The 21972-nt window shown below is 54.5% G+C and overlaps 2 protein-coding genes across 4 annotated transcripts in view; both read right to left on the reverse strand.

Annotated features, from left to right (window-relative positions):
- Positions 1–912: 912 nt before the first annotated feature.
- TRIM8 (tripartite motif containing 8) lies at positions 913–15894 on the reverse strand. The gene is made up of 6 exons (XM_060641061.3): positions 14265–15894; positions 4560–4655; positions 3973–4206; positions 3124–3155; positions 2875–2990; positions 913–2522 (listed from the first exon to the last, which is right to left on the reverse strand). Exons 1-6 carry the CDS (start codon positions 14832–14834, stop codon positions 1915–1917), a joined length of 1656 nt encoding a protein of 551 aa, XP_060497044.2. The 5' UTR covers positions 14835–15894; the 3' UTR covers positions 913–1914.
- Positions 15895–16154: 260 nt separating this feature from the next.
- SUFU (SUFU negative regulator of hedgehog signaling) overlaps positions 16155–21972 on the reverse strand; it is a 124615-nt gene continuing 118797 nt past the window's right edge. For all 3 annotated transcript variants that reach the window (XM_078434776.2, XM_078434773.2, XM_060641618.3), the window contains 2 exons: positions 17430–17546; positions 16155–16482 (listed from right to left, as the gene is read on the reverse strand). In XM_078434776.2, coding sequence (XP_078290902.1) covers positions 17439–17546 — 108 coding nt within the window. In that variant the 3' untranslated portion in view covers positions 16155–16482; positions 17430–17438. The remainder of the gene's footprint in view (positions 16483–17429; positions 17547–21972) is intronic.

The following is a 21972-nucleotide window of genomic DNA, read 5'->3' on the forward strand; positions in this document are numbered from 1 at the left end:
TAGTATGGAAGGGCACAGGCTGCTTTATGACATAAGATCCAAGCAGAGTGTTAGGTAACAAACCAGAGATCCTTTTTAAAGTTCACTTCCTGGCCCCAACAGAGGAGTGCCTTGGAGTGCTCCAGCCCCTCCTTCCACCCAGGGGTCTCTATAACAAGCAAGACCCTAGCAAGTCCTTCATCGCAGCACTTTTAACTGGGGAACTAAAACGCAGATTCCTGGGCCCTTGAGTCCCACGGAGTCTAAGCAGGCCCCAGGAATCAGCCCTTTTAACAAGCTCCCAAGACATGGTCGAGTTTGAGCAGTTCTGCCAAGGGGGATGGGGGTAGAACGTCTTCACCTACCTCCACGTGTCTCAGAGCCAAGTATTTTCCTGTCTGCTCTTCTTCTATGCGCGGGGGCAGGGGCCTAGACCCAAACGAAGCATGGAGTTGAGTGACTCCCCCAGTGGTGGCCAAGGCCTAGTTCAACTAAATCCCCAAAAGAGGGTCTGCTCTGTTTATGCCCATGGCCCCACACAGTGCCTGGCACTTAGCATGTGCTCAATAAATATTTGTGGACTGAAGGAGGTAATTTTGCAAGACTCAGAGAGGTATTTCTTTCTTTGTCTGTTCTAGCTAAGAACATGCTGGCAGAACCTCAAAGAGATGCCAGGGCCTATGCAGCAGGGGGCTGGGCCTGGGAGGCCCTCACTCAGCAAATATTTGTCAAATGAACCCAAGGCTGAGAGTGGACGTAGTGCCTGACAAATTGACATTCACAGGCCTGGAACAGACTAGGTCGAGCACAGAATCAAGGCAAGGAAGGCAGGGGCTTCCTTCCCTCAGTGCCCTTTCTTGGACCAACACCTAAAAACTCCAGGCCTGGGGGAGTGGGCGGGGTAAGAGGCGAGGCAGGGAGCGGGACTGCGACTGCGCCATTATGTTTATTAGAAGGTTGGATTTCGGTGTGTGCTCTAGATAGATTACAGAATAAATACCTGCGTCTTGAGAACAGGAAGTCCACGATTCATACAAAGTGCTCACTACAGGAAGTTGCTGTGTCAAAATCCAGGCAAGGACCCAACTCGGGGCAGCCCCTCCTCCCCCACTGACCTCAACAAGGGCTGTGCTATGGTTTTTTTATTTTATTATTTCTTTTATTTCTCTTTATTATTATTAATATTATTATTATTTGCTTTTGCTGTGGTCACTATCATTGGCAAAGTTCCTTTTCCCCTTTCCTGGACATGGGGTTCCTGTCTTTAAGATTCCACTCTGAGGCTGAAGGTGCCAAAAGCTGCTTGAGAAGTGGCCTTTGAACTCCATCTGGGAGGATGTTGAGAAGAAGGAAGCAGGAGAAATCATTCTTGGTTTTAAAAAAATTAAAAAAAAAAAAAAAAAAAAAAGCCCCACAATCTACAGGTCATTCCTTACTCAGTCAGTGATCAAACTGCCCAAAAGAAAAACAAGACGAGCAACAGGCCAGTGGGCACTGGTCCATCCTCCCCGGGCTGGGTGAGGAGAGTGGGATCCCCCAAGGCTTTAGGGGAAGCTGAGGCTCCTACCAGCCAAGGGGGTGGGAAGGGGAAGGAGTAGAAGAAAAAAGGAGAGACAGAGAGAGAGAGAGCTCAATGCCTTGAAGTAGATGCTTTCCCAACTCCAGGGCTACCTGCAGCCCAGCCCAGGCCAGCTCTCACTGTCACCTCCGCGTCCAGGAGATTCATTAAAAAAAAAAAAAAAAAAAAAAAAAAAAAAAATCAAAAACAAAGCCCAAAACAAAACAAAATCCAAAAGGAAAAGACTTGGGGGGGGGGGGTGAAGGAGGAAGGGAGGGAAGACAGGAAGGTAGAAGGGCAGGTCTCTGGATGCATAATTCCCGAGCCACTGGGGGCTAGGGGGGAAGATTCCCCAGCTCCCCACTGCCTGCGTGGCGTTAGCTCGTCACGTAGTGTTTGGTGGACGGCTGCCCATACACCCTGTAGAAATCCTGGTGGCCAGGCTGCTGGGAGGCGTCGAGCCAGTCTCTGACCGCCAGGCCAGGAAGGGACTGGGGGACGGAGGGTGTGGGCGGGAGCGGGTGTGAGTACTCCTGTGAGGGCACTGTCCAGGGAAAGTGGCCGGAGCGGGGGTAGGGCTGGTGGCCACCATGGTTGGCCACGGAAGAACAGTAACAGTTGTCCACAGAACAGACGAGAATCTTGCGGCCGCCATACTGGGGGAGCATGGGCTGCTGGGTGGCAGAGCCATTGGGATACTGTGATGGGGGGAACACAGGACTTGAGTGCACTGGTTGGGCGCCGCCCGGCAGGGCCACCAAGTGCTGCGTGGAGCTGCAGGGCCCCAGGGGCTGCCCTGACTGGCCCTCGCCGCTGGCTGTGCCTGCTGCCCCATATTGGCTGCCCACAGGGCCTGACGACGTCTCTAGGAAACTGGCCTCAGGGAAGGCCGTTGAGTGCTTGCGCTTTTCCGCCCCAGAGCTGCTCACGCCACAGGGGTACAGGGGGACGCTCTGCAGGAAGGGCACCGGTGTGCTGAAGGGGCCTGTGGAGAGTTTGGGGCAAAAGTCGCCAAAGCTCCCATCCCAAGCAACCCAGGTTTCCTTTCCCCACTTTCTGTCTATAGGACCAAGCTCGTTACATCATGCACCATCTTGGTCAATGCTGACTACTCCATTAGCAGGTAGATACTATTATTATTCCCATTTTACGGCTGAAGGAACTGAAGTTTAGGGAAGGCATGTGGCTTTTCCCAAGGTCCAATAGCTAGAAGGGGCAAAGCCAGGATATGAAGAAAAGACTATCTGACTAGGCCATGCTGCCTCTCAGAGAGAAGGCTCTGGCATTTACCCCTGCCCAAGGGGTTCTCTCCTTTCCATTGAGGATACCACCCTCACCTTCTAGCATCTTGCGCAGCTGCTTCTCCTTCTTGGCCACCTCATTCAGGAAGAGCTTGGAGTTCAGGTGGCCGATCTTAGGGGGAGAAAGGCTGCTGCCCGTGCAGGTCTGGGTCCTGGGGGCAGTGGACGGGGCATCTGCTGTGAGGAGGTATCACCGGTGAGCCTGCCCTACCTCCCCCCGTGGGCCTGGCCCTCCCTGCCCTCCCCCAGATGTGTTCCCCTGGGGGCTGGGGGCCATCTGCTCACCTGTCCATTAGGATTTTCACAGACTTGGTGTTCTAGGGGGAGAGAAAAGGGTTAGTCAGTGGGTAAGGCAACATGAGAAAGCAGAGCTGCCCCATGCTCCCTCCCCCCAGGCAGGGCTGATTGTCTGATTCCCCCAAAGTATGGTAAGGGCCGATGGGGGGGGGGGGGGCAGTCCTCCATTTCTAGAAGTTAAGAATAGCTAACGTTTATTGAGCACTTACTACGTGACAAACACGGTTAAGTGCTTTCTATACATCCATCATTTTATCTACACAACTACGGTAGCAAGGTGTTACAGGCACTCAGTCTTTTATCTGAAATTCATGGGGCCAGATGTGTTTTGGAATTTGGAAACTGTTGGATTGTAGGAGGGAAAATATGGTGCCTGTTCTATACGTTACGTATTATCCCCAGTAGGACACCATCATCCAATACATCAATGTTTCTGCAGCAAAATGTTTGAATACTTGTGTCAAGCAAGATAAATAAAGACCATTAATTGCCAACATGAGCTCAGGTCAATTTTTTTTTTCTGTTAAATGAGTTGTCAGAATTTTTCCTATTAGTTTTCAGAGATCTTTAAAATTTGGAATTGTGGATAAAGGATTATAGATCTGTATCATCAACCCCATTTTATAGGTGAGGGAATTTAGGCATAGGGAACATATATGACTCGCCCCCAAGCTCACGAAGCTAGAAAGGGCAGAAGAGGAGGGTTCTGAGTCCATGCAGGCTGGCTCCAGAGCCCTGGGAGCATACTGGTGGGGGAAACTGGTTGGGAGCAAAGAATGCCAGACTCCGGCTGAGGAATGACCCGGATCCCACCGGCTGGTCCCGGTCCCAGCCCACCTTCATGAAGCTGACGTCTTCTGTCTTGTCGAAGAGCAGCTGCAGGGAGCCCAGCAGCTTCTTGGCCTCCTGCATGCGCTCCCCGAGGTGCAGCGCCTGCGCTGCGTTCTCGCTGCAGAACTTGGCCTGGGCCTTGTCCAGGACCTCCACCGTCTGCCGCAGGTCCTCGTCCAGCAGCTGGTGTAGCTTTTCATACTGCAGCCGCACCTCTTCCTTCAGCTGGCTCACCTTCTCCTGCGGGCGCGGGGGCGGGAGCGGGCGGGCAGTGAGCGCCAGGGACCTCGGGCTGCGCTTCTGCCTGTCTCGCGTCCTGGGCGGTGGAGTCTGGGACCCCGAATCCCCAGGCTGCCCACGGCTCCCCACGGCGAGGTCTGAACCTGCTAATTTCCCTGCTGGTAGCACAGGGCTCTGGGCCGGCTACCCCTGACGTCAGTGGGGGCTCAGCAATCGACAGTTCATTGAATAACTGACCAAGGGATTCTGGCACAGCGTGGACCACACAACAGATCCTAGCCCCAGCAGGGAGCCAGCCCAAGGCCCTGCACCCAAGCCGGCCCACCCCATACCACGGGCTTGGGCTTAGCTACCTCCACTAGGCGCTTGTCGGACTCGAGTTTGTACAGCTGGTCCTCAATGTCCTGCTCTCGCTCCTCCAGACGGTCCTGCTGCTTCATCAGCATCTTCTGCAGGGACAGGTGGGGAAGGGGTGTCAGAGGGGACTGCGGCTCTATCCCTTACCAAGGATGGGTGAGCACCATCCTTCCTGCTACAGAACAGACTCATCCTATAGATTCTTGGACTCAGATGACCTAAATTTCTGCCATCCAACCCTTTCTGGCCCCCCATGCAATCCCAGGGGCCTGGTGACAGCTGTCTGGGAAGCCTGTTCCCAAGAACTGAAAGCCTGGAATAGCTTTCCACACGTATCTAAACCATGAGCTTTCTGAGGGCAGGGTCCAGCCAGCCCGTTCTGAGTGCTTTTCCTATACAGACTTATCTAATCATCCCAGTAATGCTGTGAGTTAAGCACTACTATTATCTTCATTTCAGAGAAGAGGAAACCAGAGAGATTAAGCAATCTGTCCAAAGTCACAGAGCTAGGACACAAACCTAGGTGATTCAGCATGTACAAGTCATGCCGCTTCTCTGGGGAGCCCCATCTTAGAGATGAGTACCCTAGGTTGCAGAGGGACAAACAACCTTCCGAGGTCATCCAGGCCCGCTGGCCTAGTCCAGAGATATCACCCTACACTTGCCTTACTTGCACTTAAGGGCATCAAGGGCAGCTTTGTTCTTGACGCTGAGGGTTAGGCCTCTGAAGTCCTTGCTAAAGCCTCAAATGAGCCTCCAAATGAGAGCCTCAGCCTCTCATTTGGACCCAAGTGGAAGGGAGACTCTGTGGCTTGCTTAAGAACCTGAGGCCAGTCTACTGGAAGGTGCTGGATGAAGCTGTTATTCTCAGCCCTTGATCTCCTGTCTCCACAATCCTCCCTTCCCGGCCCTGTCCATCCTGCCTGTTCCATCCATCCTGTCATCCTCCCTTACCAGACATGCTTCTTCGAACACGGTCTCTTCCTGCTCAAGAACCTCAATGACTCCCTCCTTCCAATATTTTGGCAATGACGGCTCTCTTACAACTTGACACCACCCCCCGCCCCCCAGCCAGGTGGGCTGGTATCCTGTCTCCAATGCTCTGTGCACACTTGAACTCCCTGCACTCTGCTGACGTTTTTCTTTTTTCTTTTTTTAACATTTTAATTTATTTTTGAGACAGAGAGAGAGCATGAACAGGGGAGGGTCAGAGAAACAGGGAGACACAGAATCTGAAACGGGCTCCAGGCTCTGAGCTGTCAGCACAGAGCCCGATGCGGGGCTCGAATCAACGGACCGCGAGATCATGACCTGAGCCGAAGTCGGACGCTTAACCGACTGAGCCACCCAGGCGCCCCTCTGCTGACATTTTTCTACAGCCCACCAGTGCCCCCTTCCTCCCTCTGTCCGTCCTTCAAGGCCCAACTTAAGGCCCACTCCCTAGGAAACTTTCCATGGCCCCTGTTCGAAGTTTGCACAGGTCACTCCCTGTCCTTGCCATGCAGTGGGGCTGTCACAGCGTGCCTTCCCTCGCAGCTGTACTGTCCAGTATGGTAGCAGCTAGTCACATGCGGCTATTTAAATTTAAATAAATTAAAATAAATTAAACATCAGTTTTAGTTGTACCAGCCTCAGTTTGAGTGCTCAATAACTATATGTCACCAATGGCTAATGTTCTGGACACCACAAATACAAAACATTACCATCATCACAGAAAGACCTATAGGACAGCACTATTCATTTTTAAAAATCATTTACTTATTTATTCATTTTATTTTAGCGAGAGGGAGAGTACGAGCGGGGGAGAAGGGCCGAGGGAGAGAGAATCTTACACAGGCTCCACACATAGTACAGAGCCTGACGCGGGGCTTGATCCACAACCCTAGGATCATGACCTGAGCCAAAATCCAGAGTCTGATGCTCAACGAACTGAGCCAGCCAGGCGCCCCAGGACATTATTCTGTAGCCTGCCTCTCCAAGTTGGTCTGATTTCCCTGCAAAGCTCTGAGCCTGCTGAAAATAGGGTTTGCTGTGGTCTTTTTCTACCTCCCTTCTCAGCCAGGCGACACAGAGACCCCAGCACTCGACAGATGCATAGCATGTTGACTGGATAAAGGCACGGTTTTGCCCACAAAAATAAGGTTTGCAAAGCAGGTTACACAGAACCTAGCTCACAGTAAGTGTCCACTCAACAAGGAATCGTTCTTTTTCTTCCTCTGCGGGGGCCTCAGAGTGACCCTCAAGTTTGACCTAAAACCCCCATTCCCACCCACACCCAGCTGGCTCCCCAGAGACAACCACTAATCCCTTCCTCACTCTTCTGACCCATTTTACATTTGGGGAAACCAAGGCCGGCAAGAGAGTTCAGCAACCTCGCTGCAAGTTGCTGGCTGCCCCAGAAACAAAAACCCGGGGACAGGAGGAGGTGGGGAGTATGAAGCCGGATTCTAAGCTGGAGAAGCCTGGGATACTGTCTGCCCCATCAACTTGACCAATGACCTAGGACAGGACCTGTAAGAACCAGCCCCAGGAGACCTTGCCCTGTCCCGGGCACTTTGCCCTTCCAGCAGGTCCCCACACCAGCCCAACATGCACAAGGGTCGCTGCCAGCCTGAGAGTCAGAGCCTGTAAGGAGACACAGCTGAGTGGCAGGGGAGGAAAGAGGCAGTCATGCGTCCTCCCTGCCAGTGAGACTGCCCACAGCTAGAGCAAGAGGGTAGCAGCTCCTGGTAGAAGTGCCCAGAACACACACAAGCACGCATCGCCACTTGGGCCCTGGCACCACCTCATGCACAGTGCCGCACAGAGCTACACGTATACTTGCATCCGGCCCCCTACAGGTGAAGACTGGGCCTCCTGAAGGCCCAGACACTTAAGGGAGGCCTGCCATAAAGGCAAGGTGGCCAGGACACCCCTTCAGGAACAGTAGGGCTTTTTACCTCCCTTGTAACAACTGGCCCTCAAATTTTTGCCTTCTGGATGCCTTGTACCCACACTGAGAGGACAGGGCCCCTCTCTGCAGATGTGTCTCAGACAGCGGGCCATTCCTGCCTTCCCAATGCTCAGGATATTGGAAAGCCCCCCACCCCTGACTCCATCCCATACATCTGCGCACTATGGTCTCCCCACCTAGCTAATTCTCATGACCAAACCCATCAGTATCAGATTAGGGGCACACCTGGGGCTAAGTCCCAGATGAGAGACAGGAAGGAGGCAGCACCAAGGTTAGCTTCCCAGCCCAATTTCCCTCAGAGGACTGGAATGGGGGCTGTTCCACTCCCATCCTTTGGAGCAGTGGGAGGCCCCTCTCCCGCCCCTCTGGAACCCTTCAAGGAACTCATGGCTGACTCCTCAGGGAAAAGCCAAAGGAGGCACCTCCTGTCCAGTTCTAGGGGTGGAGCTCAGCCCCGGCCTTCTTCCAGACCTTTCTCAGAGCCTTTCCTGGCAGTACTTCTACTCTGGGACATTGCCTGCCCAGAGCCCTCTGGGGTGGGAGCCCAATCTAGGCCTAGCAAAGGCAGGGGCCACACTCTCTAGCAAGTGGCTGGGTTTCACTCCCCCTCCCCCATCTCAGAGGACATGGAGCTCCTGTCTCTGCTGCAGGGGTAGGTAGGGGAGGGGGTAGGAATGGGAAGGAAACTGGCCAAGAGTTGCCAGTCATCACAGAGGGCTGGGAGGAGGGCCCAGGGACCCAGGCTGGCCAGTTCACCCTTGCAGGGATGGCCCTCTCTTGGGACCAGATGATCTTAATCCTGCCACAGACAAAACCTGAGGGAGCCAGAGGGTTGGGGGGAATCACTATTACCTCAGGCACCGGGAAACTGGGGGAAGGGACAGGAATATTCACTTGTTGCCTCTTCATTACCCCTCACCTCAATTCCACCAAATGACTGAATCAGGCTGCTGAGAAGCTGGAAGACAGGGGCAGAGGAAGCAAGGCCTATACCCCTTCCCGCTACCAGCAGCCTCTTTCCATCCCAATGTCCGAGGAATCGCTGAGAGCTGAGGCCCCATTTCCCATCTGGGAAAAACCCAAAGCTGAGAGATAGGACCAGATTTTCCTGCTTGATTCAGAGCAAGGGCTCTCAGTGCAGGGGGTAAGGATATGGGGGCTCTTTACAAACCCCTCCCAGCGCTCAGTGAGTCACCTGGACTGTGGCACACCTCAAGAGTGCAGTACAGGAGCACAGCGGAGTGGGGAACCCTGGTCTAGACTAGCAGCGCTGGAGGGACCAGGCCTCCAGCAGGAAGGAGGAGGGGCGATATGAGGCCCAACTCCACTCAGAGGCGCTTGTCCCTTAGAACCTAAGTAAGGCCTTTTGTGGTCTCCTCCTGGTCCCGTGAGGGCAAAAACATCAAGAAGACATGGGGGCACTCCATTCCCATTCCATCATACATGACAGGTATGAAGAACAGGCCCCAGGACATCCTGATCCTCCTACCTGTCGCCCAATGTTCTAGACTCCGCCCGGAGCTGCTCCCTCTGAGAGAGGGGCACTCCTAGCTCCTTACATTCCTGCCCCAGGAAAGCCTCACATCCCTCTGGAGTCTGACTGGTCAGGCCCAGCTGGCATTGTTGATGCCAGACTGGACTGGGCAGACGGGTAGGCCATGGGGACTCTGGGCTGCATAAAAGTTAATAAATAATACTAAAACCCTCAAGTCAACCTTGAAGAGAAGCAAGGTCAGGAGGGAACAGGGCCCCAGGGGTTGGGCCAGAGGCAACCCCTGTCTGAGATTTTCAGACAGGGCCAGTGCTGGATCCAGCAGCCCCTGTGGTGGTGGTGGTGGGGAGAGTCATGGGGGGCAAGAAGAGGGGGCTGGGCTGCTGAGCACCTCTCTCTGCTCACACCCCTGCCCAGAGAGCTGCCATTTCAGCTCTAGCTCTGGCTGCAGCCCCTGCTCAGAGCTACCCCATCCTGACCCCCTCCCCAGCTTCCAAACCTGCCCCCCACTCTCACTATAGGCCTCGTCCCAGGAGCATGCTGGCCTCCTCTCTCCCTGGGCCACAGCATTCTCCCCTTGTCACAGGGCAGTTTCCAGGCCTCGGCCCTTACCTTGGGCTACCATGCGGACCCCCAGGCAGAGGCAACCACAGACGCAGAGGGAAGAGGCTGGAGGGCAGAAGCCAAGGCAAGGAGAGAAGCAGGCTCTCTGAAACAAGCCCCGGCAGACCCTAGAGAAGGTTTCCCAGCTGCAGAGTGGAATTAGCTTTTGCCATGCAGAGAGCAGCGCTCTGGGGCAGCAGAACAAAGAGGCGAGAGAGAAAGCCCCCCTTTGTCTGGGTTTGAATACCAGGCCGGCCGGGAAGGAAGGCTTTCCCAGAGCAGGGAGGAGGCCAGCCAGGCCTGCCTGCTTGGTCCAGGGCAGGGGCCCAAGCCGGGCTCACCTTCTTCCTAGGCCCACCCACACTGCCCCCAACACAGCATCGCAGGAGCCACCTGGACCTCTGCCTCCGATACCGGCCACAGGCAACAAGCTCGCCCGAAGGTGAATTCCATCTTTTCTTCCCCTCCCCAACACCCCCACCAGTTGAGAAAGTCGCACAAGTCTCAGAGCCCGAGCAGGCAGCCACATGCTAGCAACATGGTGCTGACAGTCACGCAATACACCCTCAACTTCCAATCACAGGTATACAGCAAGCGGGCCGTGCAGTCAACCTCGTCTCTCACAGACGCGCGCTTGCACGCCTTCTGGACCCCACAGCCACACGCAGGACAGCTACACAATTAAGTCGGTCACTCACGCTGTACCTTCTCAGAGATACACACAGGAGATACAAGAAAATCGGTCACATGGGGGATGCACAACCAGACACTCCAGTTACACGCGTGCGCGCACACCTGCAAACAGACATGGACGCACGGCCATCCAGAGCTGCAGGAGGCCGAGTAATCAATAGGGTGTGCATGACAGGCGCCTGGCTGTGTCAGCAGGATCCTGGGGTGGCGGTGGCGGTGGGGGCTGGGCCTCTGCCTCAGACTCCTCTCTGCCTGGGGCCCAGGGAGGAAGGCTGAGCCAGACCCACCTTCCCTGCAGACTCAGGATGATCAAGGAAGGGACAGCTACATTGCCCTTCACCTTACACAGGTCAGCTGCCTCCCCACCTGAGAGGTCAGGAGTCTGGTCTGGGGAGGAGGGAGCAGTGGGGTCTGTGCTGCCCGAGTCAGCTGGGCCAGGGCAGCCTCCACCCCCACAGCCCACCCAGAGATGGACACATGGGGCGGAGACCTAGGGTCCCCGCCAGGGTCCCAGTGCAAGCCCTCCAGCCAGGGGCAATGGGGGCAGTGAAAGCGCCACCTCGCCTCTGGCAGCTACAAACCCCAAGTTGGCCCTGAGCGGTGGGATCCTCTCCCTGCCCCCCCACCCCACCCCAGGGAACATCTCTCAACATTAAACCTATGAGACATTTAAGGAAAAGGGTTCTGGCAACATTTCCAGTCTTGATCTGGGAGCCTAGGAATGACACGGGGGCACTACTATGACCTGAACACACACACACACACACACACACACACACACACACACACACCCTGCATAGTCCCTCATACGTATAACTAGGTCTTCTTTTCTTGTTGAAGGAGGTCATGAGATAGGGATACTCCCGGCTTACACCAGTTCCCTGTTGCTTAGATGAACCCCTAAACCTGAGGGCTGGAAGGGGCTTTGACTACCTAGGGCTGCCAGACTCAGGCCCACCTGGATAGCCCCATTTTGGGCCATTATCCTCTCATAACCCCAAGGGAGAACACATTTGGGGTCTGGGCATGTCCCACAGAGTGGTCTCTGGGGCCAACCCAATGGGCCTCCAGGCTTCAGGGCAATGTGGTCTACACAATGGCTTTGCAAGGGCAGAGTGGGGCAACAGAGTTGGCCTGACTCCCCTGCTAGTGCCCTAGGCTGCAGAGAAGCCCTGCTTGCCTCCCTGCTGGGCTCCTGCTCTAGGCTACTGGCCTTTGCACATGTGGGTGCTTGTGAGTATGTGACTAGAGCCACCAAGGAGAGGTTGATCAGAGTTTCCTATTTCTAACCGATAGGACGTTTCAGCAGCACCTCCCACCCCTACCCCACAGAAGACATAAGAGGAAACACAAGAAGCAGAGCCGTATTTTAAGGCATGTGCCAAGTCTCCATGTATCTGCTCCTATATCCCGGAGAATTCTGTTGCTCTCATCCGTATCCACGGCATCAGAGGCCCTCAGGCAAGGGAAAAGAGGCCCAGGAAAAGGCCCTTCTCCCTGGCTGGAGGAAGGACAGCGTGATGGGTTCTTCCATTCAGATTCCCTATGGCTCTTCCCCTCTCCTGAGGGTGAGGCCCCTTTCTCCACGTTCAGTAAGTCCAACTCAGACTGAGGGGTGCTGGCCTGTTGGAAGGGTTTCCAACTCCAGTGCCCTGAGTCACCAGAGAGAATCCAGAGGGCCTGGGGTGGGGGCACCCGGAGGGGAATAAGACTCAGGTTGCTGGGTACACAGACGCTGGATGCACAGAATTGCACATCTGGCCCTGATGCAACCCCCCTACTTGTGCGCCTGCCCACATCAGGAACAGGAATGAACACACACACACACACACACACACACACACACACACACACAGGCATGCTCACAGGGGCTGACAAAGTTCAGCACTTCCTTCCCAACCAGTTCCTTCCACGAGCCAGGATCATGGACCTGGTGGTGGGAACCCCAGAGTATACTCTGCATGCCTGGGCAACCCCTTCCCCCACCAATTATACAGACGGGAGACAGGTGCATTTAAGGGCAAAGCAAGCAGTCTCAGAGGCACTTGCAAACATAGACACACATCTAAAGATACCCTCCTACTACCGAATCAGGCACAATTATGTTTTCTCCCCACCCAAATGAAAAGCACCCCTAGCACTCAGACACAGTTAAGAGCAAAAGCGTGGGTGCAGGCACAAATTCACTCATCATCCTGGCTGCTGCCCCCTCCTTGGTTCCTTTCAGCCACATCTCGGTCTTTTCCCTTCCCGTCACTTTCCACTGCCAAACCCAGGACAGAGAACTGGACAGCGCTCCTTTCTCCTGCCTTTGCGCTTTTCCCTTCCTCCCCCAGTCTTTCCATCTTTATTAATACCAGCAGCTTCCCCATACTGAGAAAAGTCTGGGCTCTGCCTCCCGGAGTTGCAGGTGGGCACTAGGGGTTCACTGCTTTCCCTAGGCCTCTGATTCTCAACTCCAGGGAAAGGAAGAGAATGGCTCCTCTCTCTATCCCCTATGCTTCCTTTAAGAAACCATAGGTCCTGTCCTGTACAAAACCCAGAGTTAGCCCATCCGATTGGAAACTAATTATACAGCAAATTTTATTTGTTATCCCTGCCCTCAGCTTGCGGTGGCTCTCCTGCCTTTTGTTAGTTGTAAGTGTATGTTTTTTAATTGCTAAACAGTGACTCATTCTGACTGGTTCCCCCCCACAGGAAACAGCCCCCATCCACAACCGTCCAGGCTCAGAGCTTCCTCATACCCAAGCTCCCCACTGGCCTCAACTGCCTCCAGGGCCCCCACCCATTAAACGCTCCCAGTGCAACCAAAGCCCAACCTCACCCCCATGATATCACACCCGGGCTCCAAGCTGGGGCTTCTGAGATGGCTCAGGCCAACCCCTTCCTTCTGGTATGACTCAATGCTGAAAGCCAGGGGACCAGGGAGGGACCTAGGAGGAGCCCCCCTCCACGGAAGGGGACAGAAGTATTGCCTCAGTCCAGCTCCAAAGCCAGGCCCAGAGGCCTGAGGGAGAAGGCGGTTTTGACATTGGCCGCTGCTGCTGGGTGTATACAATGGGAGGGGATGCGGTTCTGTAATCACCCAGCCGGCAGCCCAGGGGAGCCAGCTGCCTGAAACCAGATTGCAAGGCAGCTCAACCTTAAACCCACAGGATTCTTTTTCCGTCTTCCACTTCCCCTCCCCAAATGTGGGAGGGCTGTGATAGAGGACTGGGCTGGGAGAAAAGGGTTCACAGTGATGAAGACACATACTTTAAGGTTTGTTCATGCAGACGCATGCAATATACACAGGCACACAGAGAGCAGTGATTCTCACAAATGAAGAGTGGGCAATTGGGAATAATCAGAATGGCTGAGACTGTTCAGTGATGCCGCTGGCTGTCCAGGCCTTGTCCAGATAGATACCAGAGTTCTGTTCTCCCTCCGGAAGCTCCCCTCCACCCCCCCCCCCCCCCCCCCCCCCCCCCGCCCCCAGTGTGTTTCCAATAGGGCTTGAAACTAACATGGCTGCTTTTGTTTACTTCCTCATTGGTATGCCAGCATCATGGATCATGTCAGCCACAGCAGCGGCACCAGGACACTCATTACATAAACAGCAGCTGGAGAAGCAGGACCTGGGTCACTGCCTTGGTGACTTCCCATAGGGCCCACAGAAACAAGGCTGGGGGAGGGAGCCGTGCGCAGAACAGAAAAGCAACACCCAAACTCTACCCCTCACCTCAATTCTATAAATGACTCAAAAGATGGACTCTATGTGCACAGGTGCAGAAATGTATCAAGTAGTGGGAGACCTTTCTTCCCAGGACCTTGCCCCCAAACTTTCAGGGTATAAGAGTTTGGAAGGGCGCCTCTGGCCTGATGTCACAAGAGTTAGCCTGTCTGGAAGGGTGGTCCCGAGGAGGTAGGGGGAGTGTGTGTGTGTGTGTGTGTGTGTGTGTGTGTGTGTAGGGTACTTGCCCGGATCTCATTCCTCCGGATCTCCACGTCGCACACCGAGTGTCCCTGATGCGCACCGCTGTAGTAGCAGCAGTACTGGCACACGGCCACCTGCTCGGCCTCGCAGTGGTAGAGGCGGTAGGCGTTGTGCTGGGGGCAGCTCCAAGCCCGCACGTCGTCCGCCTCCACCAGGAGGTGCCCGCGGGCGGTGGAGGGCTGCTGCAGGTGCGTCTGCACGTGGGACTGGCAGCAGGGCGCCTCGCAGCGCAGGCAGACCTTCTGCGCGGGCAGCGGGGGGCCGCGGCGGCAAAACACGCAGTGCAGCGCCGCCGGCGGCTTCTCCACGTGCAGGGCGTTGAACTTCTCCACGATGTTGGTGAGCTTCAGGTTCTTCTCCAGGCCCGGCTTCTGGTTGTAGGCCTGGTTGCACTCCGGGCAGCGCACCAGGCCGCTGTCCTTGGCCCACGCCTCGCCAATGCAGCCCCGACAGAAGTTGTGTTTGCACGGCAATTGCACCGGCTCCACGAAGACATGCAGGCAGATGGGGCAGATGAGCTCCTCCTCGAAGCAGTTCTTCCAATTCTCCGCCATGGCTGCTGCGGGCAGGGGGCCCGGGCAGGCCTCCCTAACTGCCCAACTCTGGGGGGCCGTCCGGTGCAGCTGCAGGCCCACCGAGCCCCGAGCTCCGGCCCCAGGAAGCCCCGACAGTCGCTCAGTCACCAGCGCCCTCCGCGCGTCTGCCCCCCAGAGGAGGGAGCCTCGGTCGTCCCGCCGCGCGCGCAGCCGGCTGCGTCTCCTCCTCCTCGCGAGCGCCTAGCGGGAGGCGGCGGACTGCGCCAGGGCCGCGGCCGGGCACCAGCCCTGGAGGGGAGCGCCGGGGTCCAAATTCCATATAAGAGGCCGGCCCCCCGACCGCGCGGCTAGGCCAGCGGCGGCCCGCGGCCTGCGCCCGGCTTCGCGGCTGACATTGGGGCGCGCCCCGCGGCGGACAGAGCCAGGGAGCCGCACACTTCCTCCAACGACGGCGGCGGCGGCGATGGGGCTCCCTCTCAGGTCGTCAGTGCCGCACCTCACTCGCCTCGTCCGGGGTCCGAGAGGCCGGGGAAGCGGGAGCGGCCGCGCCGAGGGCGGCTAGATCCGGAGCGGGCGGGCGAGGCGAACTGGCGGTTCTCGGGCTGCGGCGCGGGCGTCCCCCGGCTGGCCGGCCGGGTGCGGGTGCGGGCTGCGGGGCGCAGGCGGGCCGACTCCGGGGCGCTGCGTGCGCGCAGGGGCAGTCATTCAGATGAAATTCCAGTCCTCGGCCAGAGACACCAGCCCGCCTCTGCCTTCCTCCTCCCTTCACAAATAGAAACGGAAGGGGGAGGGAGAGAAGTGGAAAAAAAAAAAAAAAAAAAAAAAAAGCCAACCAGAAAGGGAGGGAGAAGCCCCGGCGGTGCTCCGGCCTGACCCCCTCTTCGCGACTTCTGCGCTTCCCGGAGGCCCGGCGCCCGGCGCCCCCGCCGCAGAAAGACCCCGCTCTCGGTCTCCGCGCTGGGCGGGCGCCTCGGCTCTGCCGAGGAAAACAAGGATTGATCAAACTAGAAAGGAATTTTTCTCAACTGCTAATGAACAGGAGGCTCGGCTCCCGGCCCTCCCCTCCCCCCCGCCCCGGCCCTCCCCCTTCGCCACCCCGGCCCCCCTCCCCCCCACTTTCTTTTCTTCTCGGCCTCTGCTCCGGCCTGGAAGGCTCGGGGCTGCGGTCGGAGCCAGCCTGCGGCGGCGGGGCCGGGCCGAGCCAGCCGGGCCAGGCTGCCTCCCTCAGAGCCCAGCCATCTTGGGCTCCTGGCGGCAGCCGCGGTGGCCGGGGGTCCGGGCGCGCTCGCTCGAGGGTCCTGCAGCGGGCTTTCTCTATCTCTCTCTCTCTTCTCTCTCGGTGGGATTTTTTTTTTTTTAAGGGGAGGGCTGGTGGCCTCCCTCAAATTAGGAGAGAGAGAGGAGAAAATGCCAAGTCCCGATTTCTCTCCACCTCTGCTCCACCCACCCCGGTCCTTTCCAAAAAATAAAAAAAGATTAGAATTGGAAGAAGTCGGCAGAAAGGCGAGCGCCGGCGGCCCCCGGCTGCTGCCCAGGCGACGCGTCCGGGGCGGGCCCACGCCAGTCGCTCGGTCTGTGGGTCCGTTTGTCCGCCCGAAGCTTCAAAACTGAGGGGAGGGCACTTCGGGCAGGGTCTCCGCAGCGGCAGTCGCCTCAGAGCTTTATCCTCAGATCAAAAAAAAAAAAAAAAAAAAGGAAAAAAAAAAAACCCAACAGTCTCATCAGGGCCACCTTCAGCCATCTTGCGCGTATTATTATTTCAGAAATAATCTGTTTAATAAAAATAGCTGCGTCTCTAGCCCCCTCCCCCGCATCCTGCGCTCCCCGCCCCCTTTTAATAATAATCTCGATAATAAAAACGAACTGCGCGCCGGGCAGTTCTTTTCCTGCCTCTGCTCTCTAGGGCTCCGGCTCTCCTTCCCCGGGGTAGGGGGCGTTGGGGGGGCGCCGCTGGGGATGGGGGGGGTTGAGTCCCTGCTGCCCGCCTGTTGGCCCCCTCCGCCTCTGCACCGAGGGAAGGGCGCCCTCGCCGCTACCTCGCTGTTGCAAAGAGGGCGGGCGGGGGAGGGGCCCGGCTCGTGGGACCGCTGGAGGGGCGCACAGGGGTCCCCGATCTTCCCGCCACGGCCTGGCCTCGGAGTCTGCAGCCGGGGGCGAGGGGATACAATGGGCTCGGAGCAGAGTGCGGCCGGCAGGGTGGGGATGCGGGCGGGCAGGGGGCTGCAGTGAGCCGGACTCTCGAGCTACAGCGGAGACAGGAGGAGGGTGGTGTCCCTACATCAAGGCCGGTCCCGCTACACGGGAAGGGGGCGGGGAGACCGGGAGGGGGACGCGAGGAGAAAGCGGCATCGCTACGGCGGCGCCTTTAATCGGCACCCGCTGGTACTGCCCACCCGGCACTGGAGACCCAGACCGACGGAGAGGGGAGGAGGATGAAGGCGGAGCATATTGTCCGGAAGTGCTGTTACAGCTGCTGTGGCTCCGGGCTCCTCCCCTTTTCCCTGTCTGGAGTTGGGGCTGTTCCGGAGGCTGCTCCTGCTATTGGTCTCCAAGCTGGGGCTCCGCCTCTTCAAGGCGGGGCAGCCCCCAGAGCCTCACGTGACTAGCACTTACTTCGGTACATTAAACACTAGGGTGGGAGGAGAGTTCCGCGCTTCTTAAAAGGGCGATGGTGCCGCTGCGTAGTGGGACCTCTTCTTCCTGGGCCTTTTCACCCACAGCTGTTTTTACCTGGGAGGAAAAGGAGGGTTTATAAGTGTGCACCTTCTGTCTGAGGGAACTGAGCAAGGAACTGCGAAGGTTCTCTGTGGGGCAGTTTCCTGATGTCCTTAACTTTTCCCCACATTTCTGACGCCTAAAACTACCAAGCAAAATAGGCATTATAATCCCCCTTCTATTAATAAGGGAACGGAGGCTTAGAAGTAGTCTGCTGGAGGTCCATTGGTCAGTTAACAAATATTTAACAAAAGCCTTTAAGTGCCCGGCATTTTTTAGGGGATTCCCTGGAAAACATATACATACATGCATACATACATATATACACAAAAAATACTAAATATGTAAGAATTTCTGTGATAGAGCTTAAGGGGCTCACACAGACCTCTCTGGAAAAGCGACATCTGAGCCAAGACCTGAATGTTCAGGAGGAATCAGGCCATTGACAACCTGAGGAAAGAGTGCTTCAGTCAGAAGGAGAAACAAATGGGAAAGCAATAGATTAGGCATGTTCCAGGGCAGAAAGGAGGCTTTGTGGTGAGAGAGAAGACAGTCACGGCCAGAACACACAGGGCCTCGTAGGTCACGGTAAGAAGTTTAGACTTGAAGCTAGTTATAAGAAGCATCAGATTTGGGATATATTTTGGAAGTAGTGCCAACAGGACTACATATGGGTTAGATATGGGGGGGGGGGGGGTGGTGAGTCCGTGCTGCCCACCTTCCCCATACAGAAATGGGATAAGAATGGGATCGAGATGTGCTTTTCACTGTATATAGTATATCCTTACGAACTTTCTGTCTTTTTTTTTTTTTAAGTTTTTATTTATTTTGAAAGAGACAGAGTGTGAGCAGGGGAGGGGCAGAGAAAGAGGGAGAATCTCCAGCAGGTTCCACACTGTCAGTGCAGAGCCCCATGTGGGGCTCAAACTCAGGAACCATGAGATCATGACCTGAGCCAAAATCAAGACTGAGGTCACTTAACTGACTGAGCCATCCAGGCACTGACCCCCAAAATGTTTTTAAGTGATTGTTAGGATTTGGGCTTCAGCAAGAGGCTGGATGGTCGTGTCATTTACCAAGAAGAAGAGAATTGAAGATAATTAGCTCTAAGTTGAATTTGAGTTGGCTCAGATATCCTAGTGGAAATGTTGGGACGACAGACTCAAGGGGAAGGTTTGTCCTGAGATTATAGATTTTGGAGTCATCAGCAATTAACGTTCTAAATGGTAGAACTGAGATTCAAATCCAATTCAGTATAACCCATGGGTCACTGATCCTTCCATAAAACCAGAGAGCCTCTCTGCTCTAGGACCTCCATGTCTTTATTCCTGATGGGGGGTGGGGTGGTAATGTAGTCCCTTTATGGACAGAGCCTCTGTCTTCAGCACTTGGCATCCCCTCACATGGGAAATCTTATCCTGAATGGATGAATAAATGAATGCTTGCATGTCTGAATGAACAAACAAGGAGAAAATGGCTTCCAAGTCCTAATTCTTAATTCCATGTTCTAAAGATGGTGAGGAGAAAAAACAAGGTCTATCTTAGAGCAGCTACAGGGTCCTTCTCTGTCTTCCTCACCAATGCCCTCCAGGATAAGGATTCTTTGCATTCCTTACCTTTCTAGACCGCTCCCCTTAACTTGTAAGACATCACACTCTTCTTCTGATTTTCTTCTTATCTTTCTAACCACAGACTTCTCCAATTTCCATCTCATAAAAGTTGACAGTCCGCAGAGTCCTGCCCTCCAACCTAGTCTCTTGCTAATAATCGACACTGGCTACCTGGAGCCTTTGGCTCCTAAAGCTTTATTTCTGTCTACTGGTGACTCCCCAGTCAGTATCTCCAGCCCACACATTTACCCTCCTGATTGCAGATCAGGTAGTCAACCAATGCTGTCCACCCAGATGTCCCACGGGCACTTTGAATTCAATGTATTGGAAACTAAACTCATCATCTTCTTCACATTCCAGCCTGTTCTCCTCCACTGCGTCCCCCATCTCAGTCAGTGGACCTGTCAGCCACTTAATCACCAAGCCAAGGATCAGGGAGGCTACCTTAATATCTCCCTGTCTTTCACCTCCCTTATCCATTCAATCAGTCATCAGGTGTTATAGATCCTTTGTTAAATATCTTTCAGATTATCCACTTGTATACTAGTTGCCTACTTGACATCTTCACTTGGAGGTACAATGAACATCTCAGTCATCATGTCCTAAATTGTACTAATTTCTGCACACTTCCCCCCACTCGCCCCTCTCCCACTGCCGTCTTCCACTTCTCGGTGAACATTCCATAGCTAAACCTTCAGCAAATCTCGACTACTTCTTCACATCTCCATTAGTTCACCATAATCTCTAGCCTGGATTGTTTCCTAGATCCTGACTGGTTTCTCTGCTTCTGCCTTTACCTTCTGGAGTCAGTTCTCAACACAGTAGCCAGAGAAATCTTTTAAAAATGTGTTAGATTGTGTCACTCCACTGCTCAAAATCTCCCAATGGCTTCCCACTTCAACCAGAGTAAAAGTCAAAGTTTTATAATTGCCTGCAAGGTCCTACACAATCTGCCATCTGTATAAGTAATCTCCCGTTATTCCTCTCTCATTCTGCTCTAGCCACACTGGCTTCCTCTTCTGTTCCTTAAGTAAACCTGGTGTGTCTCCCCCTACCCCTGGGGTCTTTGCAGTTGCCCTTTACTTTGCCTGGACCACGCTTCCTCCAGATGTCCCTATTGCACGCTTCTTCCTATCATTGAGATTGTTTGCTCAAATGTCACCTATGCAGCGAGGCCTTCCTTGACCTCTGTATTTAAAAACACACTCCACCCCAACCCTCACCGTCTCTCCTCCTCTGCTTTATTTTTTGTCCAGAGCGCATATACCCATGTACTCTGTATTCTATTTTTCAAAAACTTTTTTTAACGTTTATTTATTTTTTGAGAGACAGAGAGTGAGTAGGGGAGGGGCAGAGAGAGAGGGAGTCACAGAATCCAAAGCAGGCTCCAGGCTCCAAGCTGTCAGCACAGAGCCTGATGCAGGGCTTGAACTCAAGAACCACGAGATCATGACCTGAGCCAAAGTCAGACACTTAACCAACTGAGCCACCCAGGCACCCCTCTGTACTCTATTTTGAACAAATATTATCCACCTCCCAACACTAAAATATAAGATCTGTGAAAGGAGAAAATTTTTTAAAAAGTTTTATTTATTTATTTATTTATTTATTTATTTATTTATTTAGTAATCTCTATACCCAATGTGGAGCTCAAACTCACAACCCTGAGATCAAGAGTGCCATGTTCCACCACCTGAGCCAGCCAGGCACCCCAGGAGGAATTTTCTTTTAATGATGTATCTCTGGTGCCTAGAATGGGACCTATCATGTAGTAGGTGCTCAGTAAATATTTGTTGAATCAATGAATGAGTTCCATTCTCTCCATCCCCACTGCTTCTCCCTTAATCCGGGCCTGCCTGGGCCTTACCTCTAATCTTGCTGTCTTTCAAAATGTTCTCCATCCAACAGGCAAGGGAATGGCTCTCAAATGAAAGCTTGATGCCCTAAACCTAAAGCAATTTGAACTCTACCGATCCCAAGAAGAGTTGGGGGGGCCTTTGTCCTTGTTCCATCTGCCTGGAGGGCTTTTGAAAGTAAAGACCCCTCTTCATCCTTAAGTATCCTTCAGGTTTTGACTTAGATGTCACTTCTTTCTGGAAGCCTTTTTTAATCTCCCCAGATGGGGTTGGGTACCTTTCCTATGTCTGTACCCTAGCATAGCCCTTTAATAAATGGTTAACGCTAATTGAGCAATTACTATGTGCCAGGGGTCTCATGTGTATTGTCTCATATAATCCTTGCAAAAGCTCTGTGAAGCGAATATCCATTTGCAGATGAAAAACCTAAAGTCATACTGACAATAAGTGGTGGAGCTGGTGTAGGACGGAAAGCGGCTTACTGCCTTTCTCTTTTATGGCTCTTCCTTGCAATTGTTTCCCTGTTTTCCCCACTGCACTACATACTCTTTAAGGCTGGGCCTGTGTCCAGTCTCCCAGAGTATAGCAGAGGGCCTAGCATGCATTTGTTCAAAGAATGAGTGAACGAACACAGACCATGGACTCCCACCAGCAGGCATCTTGCCCCCTCCCCCATCCTGTCCTTAGCTCTCTCCCAAAGACTTCTGGAAGTAAGGAGGAGAGAAAGGGACTGTCCCATGGTACCCCCAAGGAAGGGGCCTGGAGATGGTTGCCCCTCCCAAACCACATCCTGACCTGCCCCGCCCTCCCCCCTTCCCCCCTCCCCCCCCTCCCCCGGCCCCCAGCCTCCCCGCTGCTGTATTGGGACAGATCTCTCCCTTTTCCTGCCCTGCGCCTCAATCCCTCACCCCCACCCTGGTCTCCCCAACTCCTCTGGGCTGCAACCTGTAGCTGCCTCAGTGCCTGGCAGGCTGC

This window comes from Panthera onca, chromosome D2 (assembly GCF_046562875.1).
Source record: "Panthera onca isolate mPanOnc1 chromosome D2, mPanOnc1 haplotype 2, whole genome shotgun sequence".
Classification (NCBI taxonomy): domain Eukaryota; kingdom Metazoa; phylum Chordata; class Mammalia; order Carnivora; family Felidae; genus Panthera; species Panthera onca.